This window comes from Sesamum indicum, unplaced genomic scaffold (genome assembly GCF_000512975.1).
Source record: "Sesamum indicum cultivar Zhongzhi No. 13 unplaced genomic scaffold, S_indicum_v1.0 scaffold00119, whole genome shotgun sequence".
NCBI classification, from domain to species: Eukaryota; Viridiplantae; Streptophyta; class Magnoliopsida; order Lamiales; family Pedaliaceae; genus Sesamum; species Sesamum indicum.
In genome coordinates this window covers 499,141-517,018 of record NW_011628048.1, presented here as the reverse complement: position 1 = coordinate 517,018, position 17,878 = coordinate 499,141, and the positions used below count along the sequence as shown (strand labels likewise).

The following is a 17,878-nucleotide window of genomic DNA, read 5'->3' as shown; positions in this document are numbered from 1 at the left end:
CATCCTCATACACTCTCATTTTTTATTTAAAAGGGTATGTAACTGAAATAATACATAAGTGGCGTTCACACTTCTATTATAGTATAATATAATAATATATATAACTGTAAATGAAAAGCATACTAAGTTATTGTGTCTATTATAAATTTGTGAATGATTAGCTATTATATTTCTTCATTTATGACTGTCGTTAAATAATTTTATAATTAATTTTTAGTTTTTAATTTATTCGCATAGGATAATGGAGATAGTATTTGTCTTTTTTTATATTTCTTCTTTTTTGTGATGACAATTATATCTTTTTCTTACAATAATAGATTGTTAAATTATGTATAGTAACTTTGTAATTAGTTAATTTATGTAAAATCAAGTTAGTAGTTGAATTCTAACTTGGATGTTATATGGTAATTGGATTCAATGGAAATGGTTTATATGCAAATTATATTGCATAATAAGAATTATTTATGATTTATTATATATTAAAAATTATTTATAATGAGAAAGTCACCATTATTTTATTTATTTTATATTTGTTTCACTTATTAATTAAATTTCTTATTTTATTTGTCGTGTTGTGGGAAAAAAATATTTTAGAATTGATGGAATGAATTGGAGTAAAATTTTAATTGATTATTTAATTTAAAGATTAATTAAGAATTTAATGATTTAGAAATTACATATTACTTGAAAAACTATTAAGTGGACCAAATATTTTAATGCAGTATATATGTTAAGTAGTAAGACATCAATTATCTATAGGTTTGTTTTACACACACACACACACATATATATATATAATTGTATTTGTTGTCATTATTTATGGTTTAATGATTTTGAATTTTAATGTTTATAAATTTTTACAAGTTTGGTTTGAAATTTGACCAAATTTGTAAGAATTTATAAACGTTAAAGATCAAAAATCACATCAGTGGCTAAATAAGTCAAAATTAATCTTATATGTAAATATTTGGAACCACGTGACCATGACACTTATTTGTACTTTCTGAATTTTAAAATAATTATTTTTAAAAAAATTGTCTACATGAATTTTCTGAATTTTAAAATAATTATTTTTAAAAAAATTGTCTACATGAATATTATATTATACAATTATATTTTCTTATATTATGTATAATTTATTATAGAAATAAAAAAATATTTATTTGCGTACTTAGAATAAGAAAATTAAATTAAGTGTACATAAATTGTTTATAATTATATTAATATTTTATGATTTATTGTACTAATAATATTTTCATACTATTATATTGTTATATATAGGGTACATTATATTTATGGTCCCTTTTTGTTTTATTTTCTGTGTACCAATATTATAGGGAAAATTACATATTTTTGATTTCTTAATGTTGTCGTATAATAGGACTTTTAAAGAATCTACGTGCCTTATATAATTATATTTGTTATATCATTTATGAATTACCTTTATTCCAAATTAGATAGATATTTATTCACTTTATTAGGCAATAAAAAGAATAATTGAATTTATTGTACAAAATAAATAAATAGTCCATATGGTTACTATATTTGTAATTATAATTAAATTTATTGTATTTATAATTCTTATGTAGGGTTAGGAGTTAGGATATAAAATAATGGTCTTATAACTGATATTAGAAAATTAGAATTACGTCAGTTAATTATTTTTTTTGGGGATATGTCATATATTTATATATAGGATGATGTTAATATTATTATATTTTTATTTTTATAAGTTTTTTATCAATATTTTTTGACCAATTTCTAACGAAACAAGGGTTAAGCCTAAAACGATGAAAGTTTCAGTGTGTGTAATTTAGAACTTTTTGGAGGAAAATATAATTTTTTATTTTTAAGTTAATCCTAAATTTATTCATTAATTATGTCAAGTTTATTTTGTTAATAAAATTTTAATGGCAACTTAGCTATTTCTTTAATTAATTTTGTTATTCATAATAATAACTAGTTAATTTTTATGGACTAGTCGTCATGTATATAATTAACATTAACATTAATGTTTATAAATTTTTATAGATTTGGTTGAAATTTGATCAAATTCGTAAGAATATGTAAACATTAGAGATCAAAAATCATATTAGATAAAACATAGTAGCTTGTGGAAAATATATAATAAAAAAAGCCAAAAATAATTTTATATGTAAATATTTTTATACTCTAAAAAAAATTAAATTTAAGATAGGATTTTAAAAAAAAATATTTACATGCTTATTATATTAAATGTTAAAATAACAAAATAAATTTTTTTCTTTTTTTTCTTGTGCACTTTCTGTACTAAAAAAAGTAATTAGTTAAACTAAGAATAATTTATGTACTACAATTGTCTACTTACATATTAAATAATTATCTATGTTATATTGTTTATTAATTACTATTATAATCATATTGTTCATATTATTATATATTTATTCGCTTTATTAGATGAAGATTGAATTTACTGTACTAAATTAAATAAATTGTCTATATATGGGTAGTTATTTTTTACACTAGTTGTTCCTTGTTTTGTCATTTTCCTTTTAATTGATTTTGTTAATTTATTATGTGGGTAGTTATTTTTTTGCACTAGTTGTTGTGGTATTTCTACATGTATATAATAAATAAATTTTATAATTTAAAAAGTAATAATTTGTTAGGTAGTAGTTTTAATAATTAAATGATATCTTTGTGTTAATTTTTAATAGAAAAAATATTAGATGGATAAGTCAGTTTTCTAATTTTATATGTAAGCTAATATTATTACTTTAAATTTTGATTTTGAATAACATCTAAAATTAAAAAAAAAAACTAATTTATTATTTATATTAAAATTAAATTTTAATTTATTAAAAAATTACAATATATGGTCAGAATTTATTATTAATGTATATAACCAAACATTACGAACATATCCTTGCTTTGGATGTTTCGTAGTACAATTAGTAAATAAAAAGATAAAATTCTTATTTTATTTATTAGAATTTGTGGTAAATACTTATTAAAATTACAAGTTCTCTAATTTTTATTAAAAAAGATAAAAGAGTCCCCCCTCGGTAGCCCTTCCCACATGATGCTAAACAAATGCCGTTTAGGTGGCACCGGCAAGATCCATCTAAGGTAAGGTCGTGTCGCGGCTGTTTCATGTTTTTCAGCTTTTTTATTAAATTATGGGCAAAAAGAATATTTATCTGGCTGGACAGTGGTCTTAAAAATTATATGAAACATAATTTACAAGGTGGCACCGGCGAGATCCATCTAAGGTAAGGTCGTGTCGCGGCTGTTTCATGTTTTTCAGTTTTTTTATTAAATTATGGGCAAAAAGAATATTTATCTGGCTGGACAGTGATCTTAAAAATTAAACATTATGAAACATAATTTTACTTGTATATTATTACGTTTCGAAAATATACTTACATGTTCTGTCAAAATTCTCCATTTACATTTTACCTTTTTCGATATGATTTCGACATAAAATGTTGGCTTAGCAAATAAGAATTATATAAATCTTGAATTTCGTCAGTCATTGAATATTTTTATGTATATTTTTGTACTTAGAATGAATATAGGTTATGTATATGGAATGGAGTTAATACTATCATATATTCTTTTATAAGTACAAACATTATTACATATAAATGTGATTGAGGGGGTAAAATTAAAAATTTGTGTAATTTTTTTTTGTCCAATCCTTAACAAAGAGGGTCAAATTAGAATTTTTTGTTTTCGAAAAAAAGTGCAATTCTCATTTTTAAAAGCGTTATAAGTATAATGAACCTTAGATTAATTATTTTTGAATTATCTTCTTTAATCATATTATATTATATTATTTGAAATGTTGAGGTGGATAAGTTATTTGGTCCTTATTTTGTATTATATTTAGATTTAATGGTGATTTATTATTTTTATGAGTAGATTTGAATGTATTCTAATTATTCGTAATTTCTTTAATATTATGCTGATATAATTTTATTTATATTGTAGGTATTAATTAATTTTGTTAAATTTATAATTATATTATTAATCCAACGATGGGACTATATACCTATTTTTTTTTCACTTTATGTACTCTAAAAAATAAAATTAAATTAAACTTAAAATTAAATGATTATAGAACTTTAAAAAATCTGCATGCATTTTATAATTATATTTATTGTATTATTTATGAATTATCATTATAATCATTTCATATTATTATATTTTTAGGAAAAAATCAAGAGTCACCTCTGTAATAATAGAAATGTTAACAAAACTCCATATGCAAAATTAAAGTACCAAATACTTCCCCTATGATATAAAATAAAGTTCAAAAAATTCTTCGTACAAAAATTGGGGCAGTGTGATTATTTATTCGTAACATAGGCGGTGATTTTTTATATTAAAAATTTTATTGGGAGATTTTTGATATTTTGTTATATCACAAAGGTCAAAATGGATTTAATATTTTTATTTTTATAAGTGTAGAATTAAAATTTTATCAATATTTTTGGACAAATCCTAATGGATTCAGTGTGAAAGTTTGAATGGTGTGTAATTGTAGAACTCTTTGAAGAAAGTCATTTTTAAGTTAATGTTGCTTATTATTATGTGGTTAATTACTATATAATTTATTAGGCATAGGGAGTATTTTGCCTATTTTAGAACATAGGGAGTGTTTTGTCTATTGAATATCTAGATAGTGGTTCTAATAATTAAATATTATAATCATAACACAATAACATATTAATTATTTAGATTATATAAACATAGTTTTATCTGATAAAATTTAGTAATGTTGTTAACATATGTTAAAATATTTAATAAAAATTGACTTTGATTTTTTATTCATTTGAAGATAAAAGTTCTCTAATTTTATTTTTTAAAAATTGATTTTATTAGTAGAATGTGGTAAATATTTATTAAAATAATTTCAAGCCAATTAATAATTCAATTTCAAATAGTTATTGATATATTAATGTTTATAAAAATTCTCTCATTTTTTATTTTGAAAATTATAATTTCATCTATTTTAATATGTAACATAAGAGTCATATCAGATCCAATTATTTTAGGTATAGAATGACTTAAAACACAATGAATATTATACGGGTAGAATTTGAGTAAAACATATAAATAATATAAATGAATATTTAAGGAGTCTAAATTCGAATAAGATAATACCCACATATTGGCAGATCTAGAAACTAGATTTGATAAATATACCCCCTCTGTTGGTCATTAATTGAGTCCAAATAATAATAGTGCCACGCTTGGGACACAAGCCCAGGCCCCAACACTCAAAGTAAACAAGAAACAAGCTTTTATTGAATTAATAATCCCAAGTGAACGGCCCTAAGTCGAATGACAAAGTGAGAAATTCCAAAATTTTAGAAAGCAAATTGTGATAATTTAAATAATTTGACCATATAAAATAAAATACTTGTTCCGGAAGAAAAACGTGTGTTTTTAATTAATTGGAAGAGTAAGCACAATAAAGCAGCAACCACATTTTGAGACGGCGGTTCTGAGCAATAGGATTCCAATACTGGAGACAACCAAAGAGTCATGTGCTATTTATTCGTCCTTGATGAGAGCTTTTTTCCCATAATATTCATGTAGGAGCCTGCTCAGATTATCGATCTGATGAATGATTTGACGTTGTTCTCGAGTAATACCTAAAATGAAGAATTGATCGATGGAGATCATTAACAAGAAACAGAATTTGACATGTCTAATACTTGATGGAATAGGTTAAACTATTAGAACCAATACACTTATGTAGCCAGTGCTCGTTGAGATCTTTAGTGAATCTTTTGGATGTTACAAGATAAATAAAATTTAATTATTTAATTTATGAAATTATAAGATAAATGAAATAGTTGTAACTTTTTCATTACAAATAATAATTTCTGAAATATAATAAATTATAACTAATGAGAATATAATATAAGTACAAACTGTTAGAATCCTATTATCATAATACATCTAAGTTGAAATCTAACTAATAATTTGAACATAAATTAATTAAATTACTACACATAATCTAATAATCTAGTATAATATGAAAAAAGGTATAATTGTTAAAAATAAAAGTAACATGAAATATGATAAATTATTCTATTATGATTTTATCTCAATTAACCTATGTAAATAAATTAATTATAAAATTACTTATCCATAAACATTTATAAGGAAGAAATATATCCGTGAGATGCGTTTGTATAATTAAACCTAACCCTAGACATCGTCAATATAATTTGTCCATAGAATGAATAATATTTCATTTTTTAGGTCGCTACTCAGTATGAAATAAAAAATCGTAATTAATAACCAAACAAATGTAGGCACATAAAAGTACAATTCTATGTTTATTTTTATTTCATTAACAATTAAGTTTCATTAACAATTAAGGGTAGTTACATTTACACCACCTTACCTATAGTGTAATTGTACTAATTACTCTTATCTTTGCATAATTATGCATACATACACCCATAAAAATATGTCAACTTCATTACACTGATATCCTATCACCCATTTTTCGATCCGGAAAAACTCATGTCAGCCAAAAAAATTTTAAAAATTTCAAAATAACCATATTAACTTGGTCAAATATTTATTTAATTTTTCATGGATCATAATCGGATCATAATCCCTCGGCATTTATTTATGTAATTACCAAACTTTAGCAGGATGTCAGAGTAATATCTTGGGTAAGAGCAATATAACACCATATACTTTTCATACAAATTTTTAATTTAAAACCACCATATACTTTTCATACAAATTTTTAATTTAAAACTAAATTCATAACATTGCACTTTTTAATGTTTAAAGTCTTCAAACTAAAAGTAACATATTACTTATTAATTAATAAATTTTAAAATACAAAGAATTTTTAAATTAAAATTTTCGTGTAAGTATATTATCCTCTATTTTTTATGTATAACTAAAGTTTATTAAAGTTAATAAATTATAATTTAAAATAATTTTGTATTTTATACAATTTTTGTTAAAACTAGTAAATTATTATTTTAACATAATTTAGTAATTTTTTTATTTATTAAATTATTCTTTTTCACCATTTCTCCATCATCGATCGCCCTGCCCTTGCCGTTGCCCATCGCTATGTTTTGATTTGTCTAATGTACTTAAATATTTATTAAATAAGTATTCTATTATAATTTTGATTTATTAAACTATTCCACTATAATTTTATCTCAATTAACCTATGTAAATAAATTAATTATAAAATTACTTATCCGTGAACATTTATAAGGAAGAAATATAAAATATATCTTCCACATTTTTATAGTACTATATATCTTGAGGTGAATATAAAATTTATAAGATTTGAAGTAATACAATTTTTTCAAATACAAATAATATAAAATATTATTAAATTTCTATTTAAAACAACAATATTAACTTCAATTAATTTTATTTTGAATATTATTATTGTTGGTACATAAAATTAAAATATGCTAATTGTAATTTAAAATATAATTACGAGTTAAGTACAAATATATAAAGAAATTCATTACAGGATTTCATTAGTGATTTTTTCTCTTTTAATTCAATTTTATAATGTTTACTATGTACACGATGACTAGTTCTTAAAAATTAAATAGTAATTAACCCTATGTACACGATGACTAGTTCTTAAAAATTAAATAGTAATTAACCACATAATAATAAGCAATATTAACTTTAAAAAAAAATTACATTTTCTTCCATAAAATTTTAAAATTATACACACCATTCAAAACTTTCACACTTGATCTATTAGGAATTGTCTAATAATATTGATAAAATTTTAATTTTACACTTATAAATATAAAAATATATAATACATATAAGACTAAAAATATTAACTTAGTGATATAATTCTAAATTTTAAGATCAGTTCTAAGGTCAGCATTTTATGTCCAAACTCCTAATTTTACATGATAATTATATATCTAAAACATGGACTATTTATTTTTTTATACAATAAATTCAATTTTTTCTTTTTTTTATTGCCTAATAAAACGAATAAATATATATCTAATAATATGAAAGATTATAATGATAATTCATAAATACTACAACAAATATCTTTATAAAATGCATGCAGATTCTTTTTAAAAGTCCTATTATTATTTAGTTTTAAGTTTAATTTTGTAAACAAATTATTCTTAATTCTAAATAATTAATTTTAATTTTTAGAATACATACAATAAAGAAAAAAAGAAGAAATTAAGTTAAATATACAATCCCATCAATGGGTTTTGTTATACTTATTTTTTCCTAAATATTTGAAAAATCTTGTCAATTTGGCTATACTATCAATTTTGAAATAAATCCATATAATATTCTTCAATAGCTCGATGAAAGTCCTGAATAATTATTTGTTGGTAATACTTTGTTTTCAAAAGAATTTCATAAGCTATATTTTGTTTAAATTTCATATTTGTGGACATAACTATATATTTTATAATCAACAGTGTAAAAAAAATAATATACATATAAGATGTTTATTATATTTTTTAATTTATGAAGATAATGTTTACTTTTAGTAGTTATTCAAACAAAACATTATTTTAGAGATCAAGACATTTATACAAGAAATAAAAAAAAGGACAAAAAAAAAATCTAGAACAAACTTAACGGCAAGACTTACCTGAGGGGCAAAACACCCAATATAAAATTATCCCATTTTCAAATTATTCATATTAATATAAATAATAAAGTAACAATAAACTACAAAGACATAAAAATAATTTTTAATTACTTCTTATTATTATTTTTAATTTAATTATTATTTATTTTGAAAATATCTTAATAAATTATTATTATACATAAATAATAAAATTTTTTAATAAATATGTACCCCAAATAATAATAAATAACTTTTTAAAATAAAATTATATAATTTAATTAACATTATTTTTTTTAATAAACTTGACCAAATTATAATAAATAAATTTAGTTTTTAAAAGTAATTTTGTCTTAAGAGCATTATTTTAATATAAATAATAAGTTAATTTTTTAAAATTATTATTTTTGTTCGACATAATACAAAATAAAATAAATTATAATCAAAATTTGAAACCAAAATAATAATATTAACTTACATAAATGCCCATTCAGAATACTATTAATATTGGGGTTGTAAAAAATTCAGAAGTATTAATCCATGATTTTATCATAGTAGGAGTGATGAGAAATAATAAATATAAAATATTAATTTCTCTGATTTTTCATATTTGATAGAGGCATTTTTACTAAATATTAAAGAGATCTGCTCATAAAAATAATTAGATCGGAATCAAAAGAAATCTACTCATCAAAATATATAAGTGACCACTAAATCTAGTATAATAACAAAATAAGGAAATTTTAAATAATATAATATGATACGATTAATGTAAGACAACTGAAAAATGATTAACATAGAGTTACTTCACTAGGTAATTACACTTTTTTTTCAAAAAAAAAAATATTCTAAAATTACACGTACAAAAAATTCACTATTTTCATCTGACCCTCTTTGTTAAGAATTTGACAAAAAATTTTGACAATAGCACAAAAATTACACCAAATTTTAATTATTACCCCCTCAATCAACATTTGTTATGTAATATTTTTGTACTTATAAGAAGAAATATATAATAATAATATTAACTCCACCCCATATACATAGCCTATATTCATCTATGTAAATACAAAAATATACATGAAAACGATAAATGAGTAACAATATCCAAATTTTATGTAATCGCAAATTAAATCATATCGAAAAAAGGTAAATTATAAATGAAAATTTTGTCAGAACATATAAGTGTAATTTCAAAACTTAATAATATACAATTAAAATTATATTTTTATAAAATTTAATTTTTAAGACCACTGTCTAACCAGATAAATATTCTTTTTACTCATAATTTAATAAAAAATTGAAACACATGGAATATTCTTACTCCTATTTTCAAATTATTCATTTTAATAGGAAATAAATAAACTTTTTAATAGAATTTGAGCTAAAACTTTTACTTGAATTAAATTATTATTGAAAATATTTTAATGAACTTTGACAATTAAGAAATAAAAAACTTAGAGAAATAAAAAATTAGAGAACTTTGTAATTTTAATACGTATTTACCACAAATTCTAATAAATAAAATAAGATTTTATCTTCAAATAAATTAAAAATTAATTTCTATTTACTAATTGTATTGCGAAACATTCAACGCAAGGATATGTTCGTAATGTTTGGTTATATACATTAATAATAAACCCTGCAATATATTATAATTTTTAAATAAATTAAAGTTTTATCTTAATATAAATAATAAATTAGTTTTTTTTTTAATTTTTGATGTTATTCAAAATAAAAATTTAAAGTAATAATATTAGCTTACATATAAATTAGAAACATGAATAACTTTTTCTCTATTAAAAATTAACACAAAGATATCATTTAATTATTAAGATCACTACCTAACAAATTATTAAATTTTAAATTATAAAATTTATTTATTATATGTACGTAGAAATATTAAAACAACTAGTACAAAAAAATAACCACCCACATAATAAATTAACAAAATCAATTAAAAGAAAAATGACAAAACAAGGAACAAGAAGTACAAGTAAAAATAAATGCTACGGTCACGTGGTTCAAATATTTATATATAAATTATTTTTGACTTTTTCTTTTATATACCACAAACTACTGTATTTTATATAATATGATTTTTGATCTCTAATGTTTACAAATTCTTACAGAATTAGTCAAATTTCAAACTAAATCTATAAAAATTTATAAACATTATGCTAATTATGTACATGACGACTAGTCCATAAAAATTAACTAATTATTATTATGAACTAACAAAATTAATTAAAGAAATAGCTAAATTGCCATTAAAGCTTTATTAACAAAATAAGCAACTAACTTGACATAATTAACGAATAAACATAGAATTAACTTAAAAATAAAAAATTACATTTTCCTCCAAAAAGTTCTAAATTACACACACTGAAACTTTCATTATTTTAGGCTTAATCCTTTTTCGTTAGGAATTGATCAAAAAATATTGATAAAAAATTTTACACTTATACCAATAAAAGTATAATAATATAAAATCATCCTATATATATATATGACATATTCCCAAAAATATTTATTAAATGACGCAATTCTAATTTTCTACTATCAGTTATAAGACCATCATTTTATATCCTAACTCCTAACCCTACATGAGAATTATAAATCAATAAATTCAATTATAATTACTAATATAATAACCGTATGGACTATTATTTATTTTGTACAATAAATTTAATTTTTTTCTTTTTTTATTGTCTAATAAAGCGAATAAATATCTATATAATAATATGAGATAAAGGTAATTCATAAATGATATAACAATAATTATAAAAGGCATATAGATTCTTTAAAAATCCTATTATACGACAACATTAAGAACAAAAAATATTTAATTTGCCCTATAACATTGGTACACAAAGAATAAAACAAAGGGACCATAAATATAATTTACCTTATATATAACAATATAGTAATATGATCATTAAGAACAAAAAATATTTAATTTGCCCTATAACATTGGTACACAAAGAATAAAACAAAGGGACCATAAATATAATTTACCTTATATATAACAATATAGTAATATGAAAATATTATTAGTAAAATATAATAAATCACAAAATACTAATATAATTATAAACAATTTATGTACAGTTAATTCAATTTTTTATTCTATGTATGCAAATAAATATTTTTTGTTTCTATAGTAAATTATATATAATATAAAAAAAATAATTGTATAATATAATATGCATGTAGACAATTTCTTTAAAAACAATTATTATAAAATTCAAAAAGTACAAATAAATGCCTTGGTAACGTGGTTCCAAATATTTACATATAAGATTAATTTTGATCCATTTAGCCATTGACGTGATTTTTTTATCTTTATCGTTTACAAATTCTTACGAATTTGGTCAAATTTCAAACCAAATTTGTAAAAATTTATAAACATTAAAATTCAAAATCATCAAAATCATAAATAATGACAACAAATATAATTATATATATATCTGTGTGTATGTGTGTGTAACAAGCCTATAGATAATTGATATCTTACTACTTAACATATATACTGCATTAAAATATTTAGTCTACTTAATAGTTTTACTAACAATATATAACTTCTAAATCATTAAATTCTTAATTGATCTTTAAATTAAATAATGAACTAAAATTTTAATTTGTAGCACTCCAATTCGTTCCATTAATTTTAAAATATTTTTTTCCCACAACATGACAAATAAAATAAGAAATTTAATTAACAAGTGAAACAAATATAAAATAAATGAAATAATGGTGACTTTCTCATTACAAATAATTTTTAATATATAATAAATCATAAATAATTATTATTATGCAATATAATTTGCTTATAAACCATTTCCATTGAAATCCAATTATCATATAACATCCAAGTTAGAATTCAACTACTAACTTGATTTTACATAAATTAACTAATTACAAAGTTCTATACATAATTTAACAATCTATTATTATAAGAAAGAGATATAATTGTCATCACAAAAAAAAAGAAGAAATATGAAAAACGACAAATACTATCTCCATTATCCTATGCAAATAAATTAAAAATTAAAAAATAATTATAAAATTATTTACGACATTCATAAATGAAGAAATATAATATCAAATCATTCACAAAAATTTATAATATATACAATAACTTAGTATGCTTTTCATTTACAGTTAGATATATTATTATATTATACTATAATAAAAGTGTGAACATTACTTATATTTTATTGATACCTTTTTAAATAATAAATGAGAGTGTATGAGGACGGGTTTATTCTCACCTTTTGGCTGGAAGGTTTTGTTCAACAACTGTATTAATCACCCGCCAATTCTTATGCTGTCAAAGTGTTGTATAAGCGAGGAGGAAGTCACTTCAACATGGACTCAAGCAAGAACACAATCTCTACCACAAGAGTAAATTAGCTTTACAAGAGTTCTACAATATCTTAGTTGTCTATATATGCTGTGAACAAGAAAGTTGAAAATGGAGAACAATAAAAGAGTTTCAGCAGCGAAGAAGCCAATATGCAAGGTGGTAGAACACAAACGCTATTATTACTAGATAAATTAATCAGAGCAGCAAAAACAATGAAGAAATACGCTCCAATTAGTCAAAAATCCAAGAAAATGAGAACCCAACAACACAACATTAGGGGACAAATGATAAAAATGATATGATAGCATATGAATAGTCACCTGCACCACGGAACACCAATACTAAAGCACTTCCGGGAACATCACCAAGTGTAGCAAATGCAACTGAAAAAAAATTATGTGATGAACTTCATTGGAAGAGTTTAAAAAGATGGAAGACAAAAATGAAAGAAATAGAAAGACCTATAAATTAGAGAGCGAGTGAGCGACAGGACAAATTTGATGAAGTTGCACATGCGATGGGTACCATAACATATGTTGGATGAGAAACCACAAATGCAAGTACTTTTACAAAGTTACAAACACTATGTATAGTCCGCAAATAGTGAATCTCATTTCAATTTCATGCTAAACCAAATTTACAATGGCCTGTTGATGAAAAGATGGTTTATTATATGTTTGTCATTTTCAAATTACATTTACCACAAACGTTAAAATTCCTTAATTGGTGTACCTCCTAGATTCACAAGACGAGCTCACTGTATCGGACTCTTATATCTGCATCGCCTGCTGAGTAGCTGCAGGAGATAGTAGTTTCAAAATCTAAGCCACATCCTAACAATATAGTTTAACATAGAAAGTGGTATGAGATTATGTAAATGGTCCACCAGTCAATGCAAATTTCACAAACTATAAAATATTGTCCATAGTTTTGTCATTACCGAAACCACAAACAAAAGAAAATTCCAGAGTCGAACTCATTTGGATAGCATCCTAACCCATAGAATATATTACCTAGAAGGAAGATGGCTTGGGGAACAAAAGGAATACTCGCTGTCTCCCTCTAAGCAGACGTTCAAATATGCCTGAAAGTCTTTCGCAAGTTTGGCGGTGTAATTTTCTTCGTTGCCTGTATGGAAATCAAACCATCTAGACCATCTAGCACGCATCAGAGATTGGTGCAAAAAAAAGTTCAAACGCAAAATTATTGCCCCATAAATTTTAAACAAAAAAACTACAAACAAAGTCTATTTGTATTGTTTGAGTTTCAAGAGATTGCAAGATTTCTAGGAGACCACAATTTGCAGGCAATCATGACACATAAATGGTTAAAATAGACAGAATAGATGAAATATGACAAACCACAACTACCGGATCATCTGTTAAGCAAAGAGACAAAATGACACTAACTTCAACTTGATATTATGTTTCACTAGCTTGCTTAAGTTTAGCTGATGAGTTTTAAGCCTGGATTGAGTAAAACCAGCGAAAACCTCCAATAATTTTTATTACAAGATGATGAGCAACTGCCTATAGAAATTGAATAATGTATTAATTCAGATCCCCAAGTTCCGCAAAGAGCTAGAGTAGTTCAATACAAGTCAGTACAATGTACAGATGACATGATGGAGATAGGAAGCACAGAGTTCATGGTGATCCTGATTGGCATCACGGTACCATTCTGGATGATACACAGGTATAGGCAAAAGGATGGTATTCAAGGCCTAAACCCAATGAACTCCAATTCTCAAATTGAACAGCCTGCTTAATTATTTCAAAGTTTCAGATCTAATCTATTAACATGTTGCATATTTCAGAGACCAAATACAATAGAAGGGTTTTGGGGGTAGCTGATCATAAACCGATCTTGAGTAGCATAATCATTCATGATACATGTACTCACAAAGCTTCACAGTAAATTACCAAATGAAACGATACTTGAGCAGGAGCTCATCACTTTCAATCTTACCCAAACTGACTAAAAAAAAAAGAATATCATCAATAACGTCTATTCGAAGATTCGTTACAACAAAATATGACATCTTTTTCTGAATATTAAATTACTAAAAGATCCATTGAATTCTAAAAACCATCATATCTGTCAATTGTGTTTCACATATACTTGGTGTGCAAACTAGTTTAAAAAAAATATATGCATTTCAATATTTAATTCATGTATCACATACATTTAGCATGTAAATTATTTCAGAACAATTCATGCTTTTCAAAAATTCATTTACACTCCATGTTTCCTGATAATCTGCAGTGTCACAACATTACCCACTAAATGCATTAAAACTCATGCACTATGCATGATCAACCCACAAATTCAGAGCATATGATCTATTATCCTGGCGGTTCTATTACCTAGACCAAAACTAGACCCCACTATTAGCTGACCTTATCCTGCCCATCCTATGCGAGAGTATGGAAGAACTCCTTAATAAGCCTGCATCTACAGTGCAAAGCAGATCAAAGATACATGTGAAACGAAGATACAGAAATCTTATCAGCAGCTTTAATTTTCTTAAGCCTAAATAAATCATTATTCACTTAGTATTCTCGCATGCTAATCAAAAAACTCACGAAACAATCACAATACCTCAAGAAAAGCTTTTAACAAGGACTTGTAAACTACTAATCCTTTTAGAGCTTTTCATTTTGGTGTGCATATTGTTTTTCCTTGTCCTTTTGAAGGAAACATGGAAGATCCCACAGCAAAGGGATTATGACCACAAAGAGATTATAAACACAAATATATTTCTGGAGAAATTAAAAAAAATGGAACTCAGACCACCTTGAGCAACTTATCATATGAATTCAGAACATAATTTCTTTTGCTAATTATGCACCACTTCTGTCCCACAAGGTTGGTCTGGCATTTTATGTTAGTTCATTGCAAATGTTCTATACTTGGATATAAAGCCATTTATCATTTAATCTAAAGGCACCATCTGAATTTTCCAAACCACCATGCAGAAAAGGCAGTATGTGTTCACACAAATCATGATATGGTACAGACCTCAATTTGAAGAACCCGGCCAATTGCTGCTTCTGACTCATTCCAGTTCATCTGTGAACAAAGCCCATTTCTTCCCCCAGCTCGCCAGTCAAGAAGGCCAAGAAGAACTTCCACAAGACCAACCCTACAACAATTATATGCCATGTTACTATTGCATGACACAGAGAACATGCAACAGTAGTTTTATCAGGATGCATATCCCAATAATATTCTAAAAACAGACTCAATCACCCACCCATATCTTAGCCCAGGTGACAGATAATTGCACGTTGTGGGCCGAAAATTACTTTGTATCTAATAAATACTAATTGCATGATTTGCATTACTTATGCACCTAGTTTAGAAAATTTATCATGAAAACACAGATGAATTTATGCGCATTGTTGTTTCATTAACCACATCTGCACATTTCACATGCATAACAATTCTACAACTTAGGGTCTAAAGAGATATTGATGCTCACTTGAGACCCTGTGCAACAAGTGCATCTCTTGCTCGATTCCCTGCAACTACAACACGCTTTAAGGTTTCAAGAGCTAAGATGCTTCCACCTTGCCAACCAATCGCTTTCATCAGAAGTGGAACTACCTGAAGAAAAAGCTCATCAGAACAATACCAAACTTAGCAACAGATGTTTAATCAGATAAACACATCTTTTGTATGATATTTTCTTGGAGGGGAAAAAAGGGGGGCTGCTTAAAACCACAGCATATCTGGGGTGTCCCAATACTAGTGGCTGCCATAGCTTCTGCACAGGTGGTGCTACCTGCAAGCTAATGTAGAACACGTAAACTATTAAGGCGAACTCGCTCCGGAGGAGCTTGTGAATTTTGTTGCGACGAACCATCCTCAGATACATAGGTTTCTGAAGCTATTGTTTCTCTGCTTGCTCCATGGGCTACTGCAGACACAAGTTTGGGCACATAACCAAGATATCCAACATGATCTGCAAGAGCGGGGTACATCCTGAGTAAAGAGACCGGGGCAGCAGAAAGAAGTAGAGGAAGTTCAGTGTCAACAGCTTGGCCATCATATTCAACTGAGCTCAGGAAGTCAGGTTAAGACGTCGACTTATACAGGGGAGATGAAAAAGGCGGCAACGGATGTAAGGTACTGATCCAACAGCCCTTCAAGAAATCTCTTGGGATTTCTAAGTGGAAACTTGGGATCTTTCAGGAATAACCTAACATAGATCCCTCCAACCTAGACAGCAATACATGATGTAAGTCATTAAACAGAATTAGCGTTCTTTAGAACATCCATGTAATCAATCAAAAACAAAAGAGTACATCTGCAGCACACAGCAGTTATACCTGAGGTTCATTTCCCATCTCCTGTTGGCCAGAGGCCTGCTCAGGTACATCCCAATCAACAACACACCCTTTCACCTGTTCACGGTACAGATCCGAAGCCATAGTTGCTATTTGTGCAGACAACGATGCAGCCATTGCTGGAGTCCAGACTAGTTCAGGAGTTTTGTTGTTTGTTCAAGAGCAATCACAACTGCTTCACCAGGACCATCCCTGATTACCGAGACAAGGAAATCAGGCAGAAATCTTGCCAGACTTATCGCCACTCTAGGCCCATGCATAGTCTGGCCAACAAGCTTCCCTAGTAGCGAAGCTGCTGCGGCTCTTTGCTGCAACGGAATCTCTTCTACACAAAATTTCCATTTTAGAGCGCAAGATAGAATTCTTAAGAAACCGCTATCTATGAGATCAGCATACCTTGTATTGGCAAGAGAACTTCAAGAATGAAAACCAACCCTCCATGCTTTGCAGCTGCCCAAGCTAGCTCCGGCGTGCTTGCCAAGGCATAGAGAACATGCAAAGCTCCTTCACGGCAGCTGGGAGATGAGTGAAGCAACTGTAATAAAATAAGCA

The 17,878-nt window shown here is 25.5% G+C and overlaps 1 protein-coding gene and 1 pseudogene across 3 annotated transcripts; both read right to left on the bottom strand.

The window, feature by feature from the left end:
• Nucleotides 1–13,494: 13,494 nt before the first annotated feature.
• Nucleotides 13,495–17,025, bottom strand: LOC105178994 (dnaJ homolog subfamily C GRV2-like). 3 transcript variants are annotated; one of them, XR_002288481.1, is made up of 5 exons: nt 16,762–17,025; nt 16,459–16,583; nt 15,996–16,119; nt 13,988–14,131; nt 13,495–13,770 (listed from the first exon to the last, which is right to left on the bottom strand). XR_002288481.1 is itself a non-coding variant. In XM_020699488.1 (4 exons), the coding sequence occupies exons 1-4, from the start codon at nt 16,852–16,854 to the stop codon at nt 15,414–15,416; spliced, it is 357 nt and encodes a 118-aa protein (XP_020555147.1). In that variant the 5' UTR covers nt 16,855–17,025; the 3' UTR covers nt 15,137–15,413. The 3 variants fall into 3 exon arrangements, 1 of the variants encoding a protein (XP_020555147.1); XR_002288482.1 differs by having other exon boundaries at nt 13,988–14,122; XM_020699488.1 differs by lacking the exons at nt 13,495–13,770; nt 13,988–14,131 and adding an exon at nt 15,137–15,428.
• A 26-nt stretch (nt 17,026–17,051) lies between these two features.
• LOC110013307 overlaps nt 17,052–17,878 on the bottom strand; it is a 5,739-nt pseudogene continuing 4,912 nt past the window's right edge.

Coding starts and splice junctions, on each gene's coding strand:
- LOC105178994 (XM_020699488.1), bottom strand. CDS start 16,854: ATGTATCTGAGGATGGTTCGTCGCAACAAAATTCACAAGCTCCTCCGG. Junction 16,584..16,761: donor TGTTCTACATTAGCTTGCAG/GTAGCACCACCT, acceptor CTTTTTCTTCAG/GTAGTTCCACTTCTGATGAA. Junction 16,120..16,458: donor CTTGTTGCACAGGGTCTCAA/GTGAGCATCAAT, acceptor TAATTGTTGTAG/GGTTGGTCTTGTGGAAGTTC.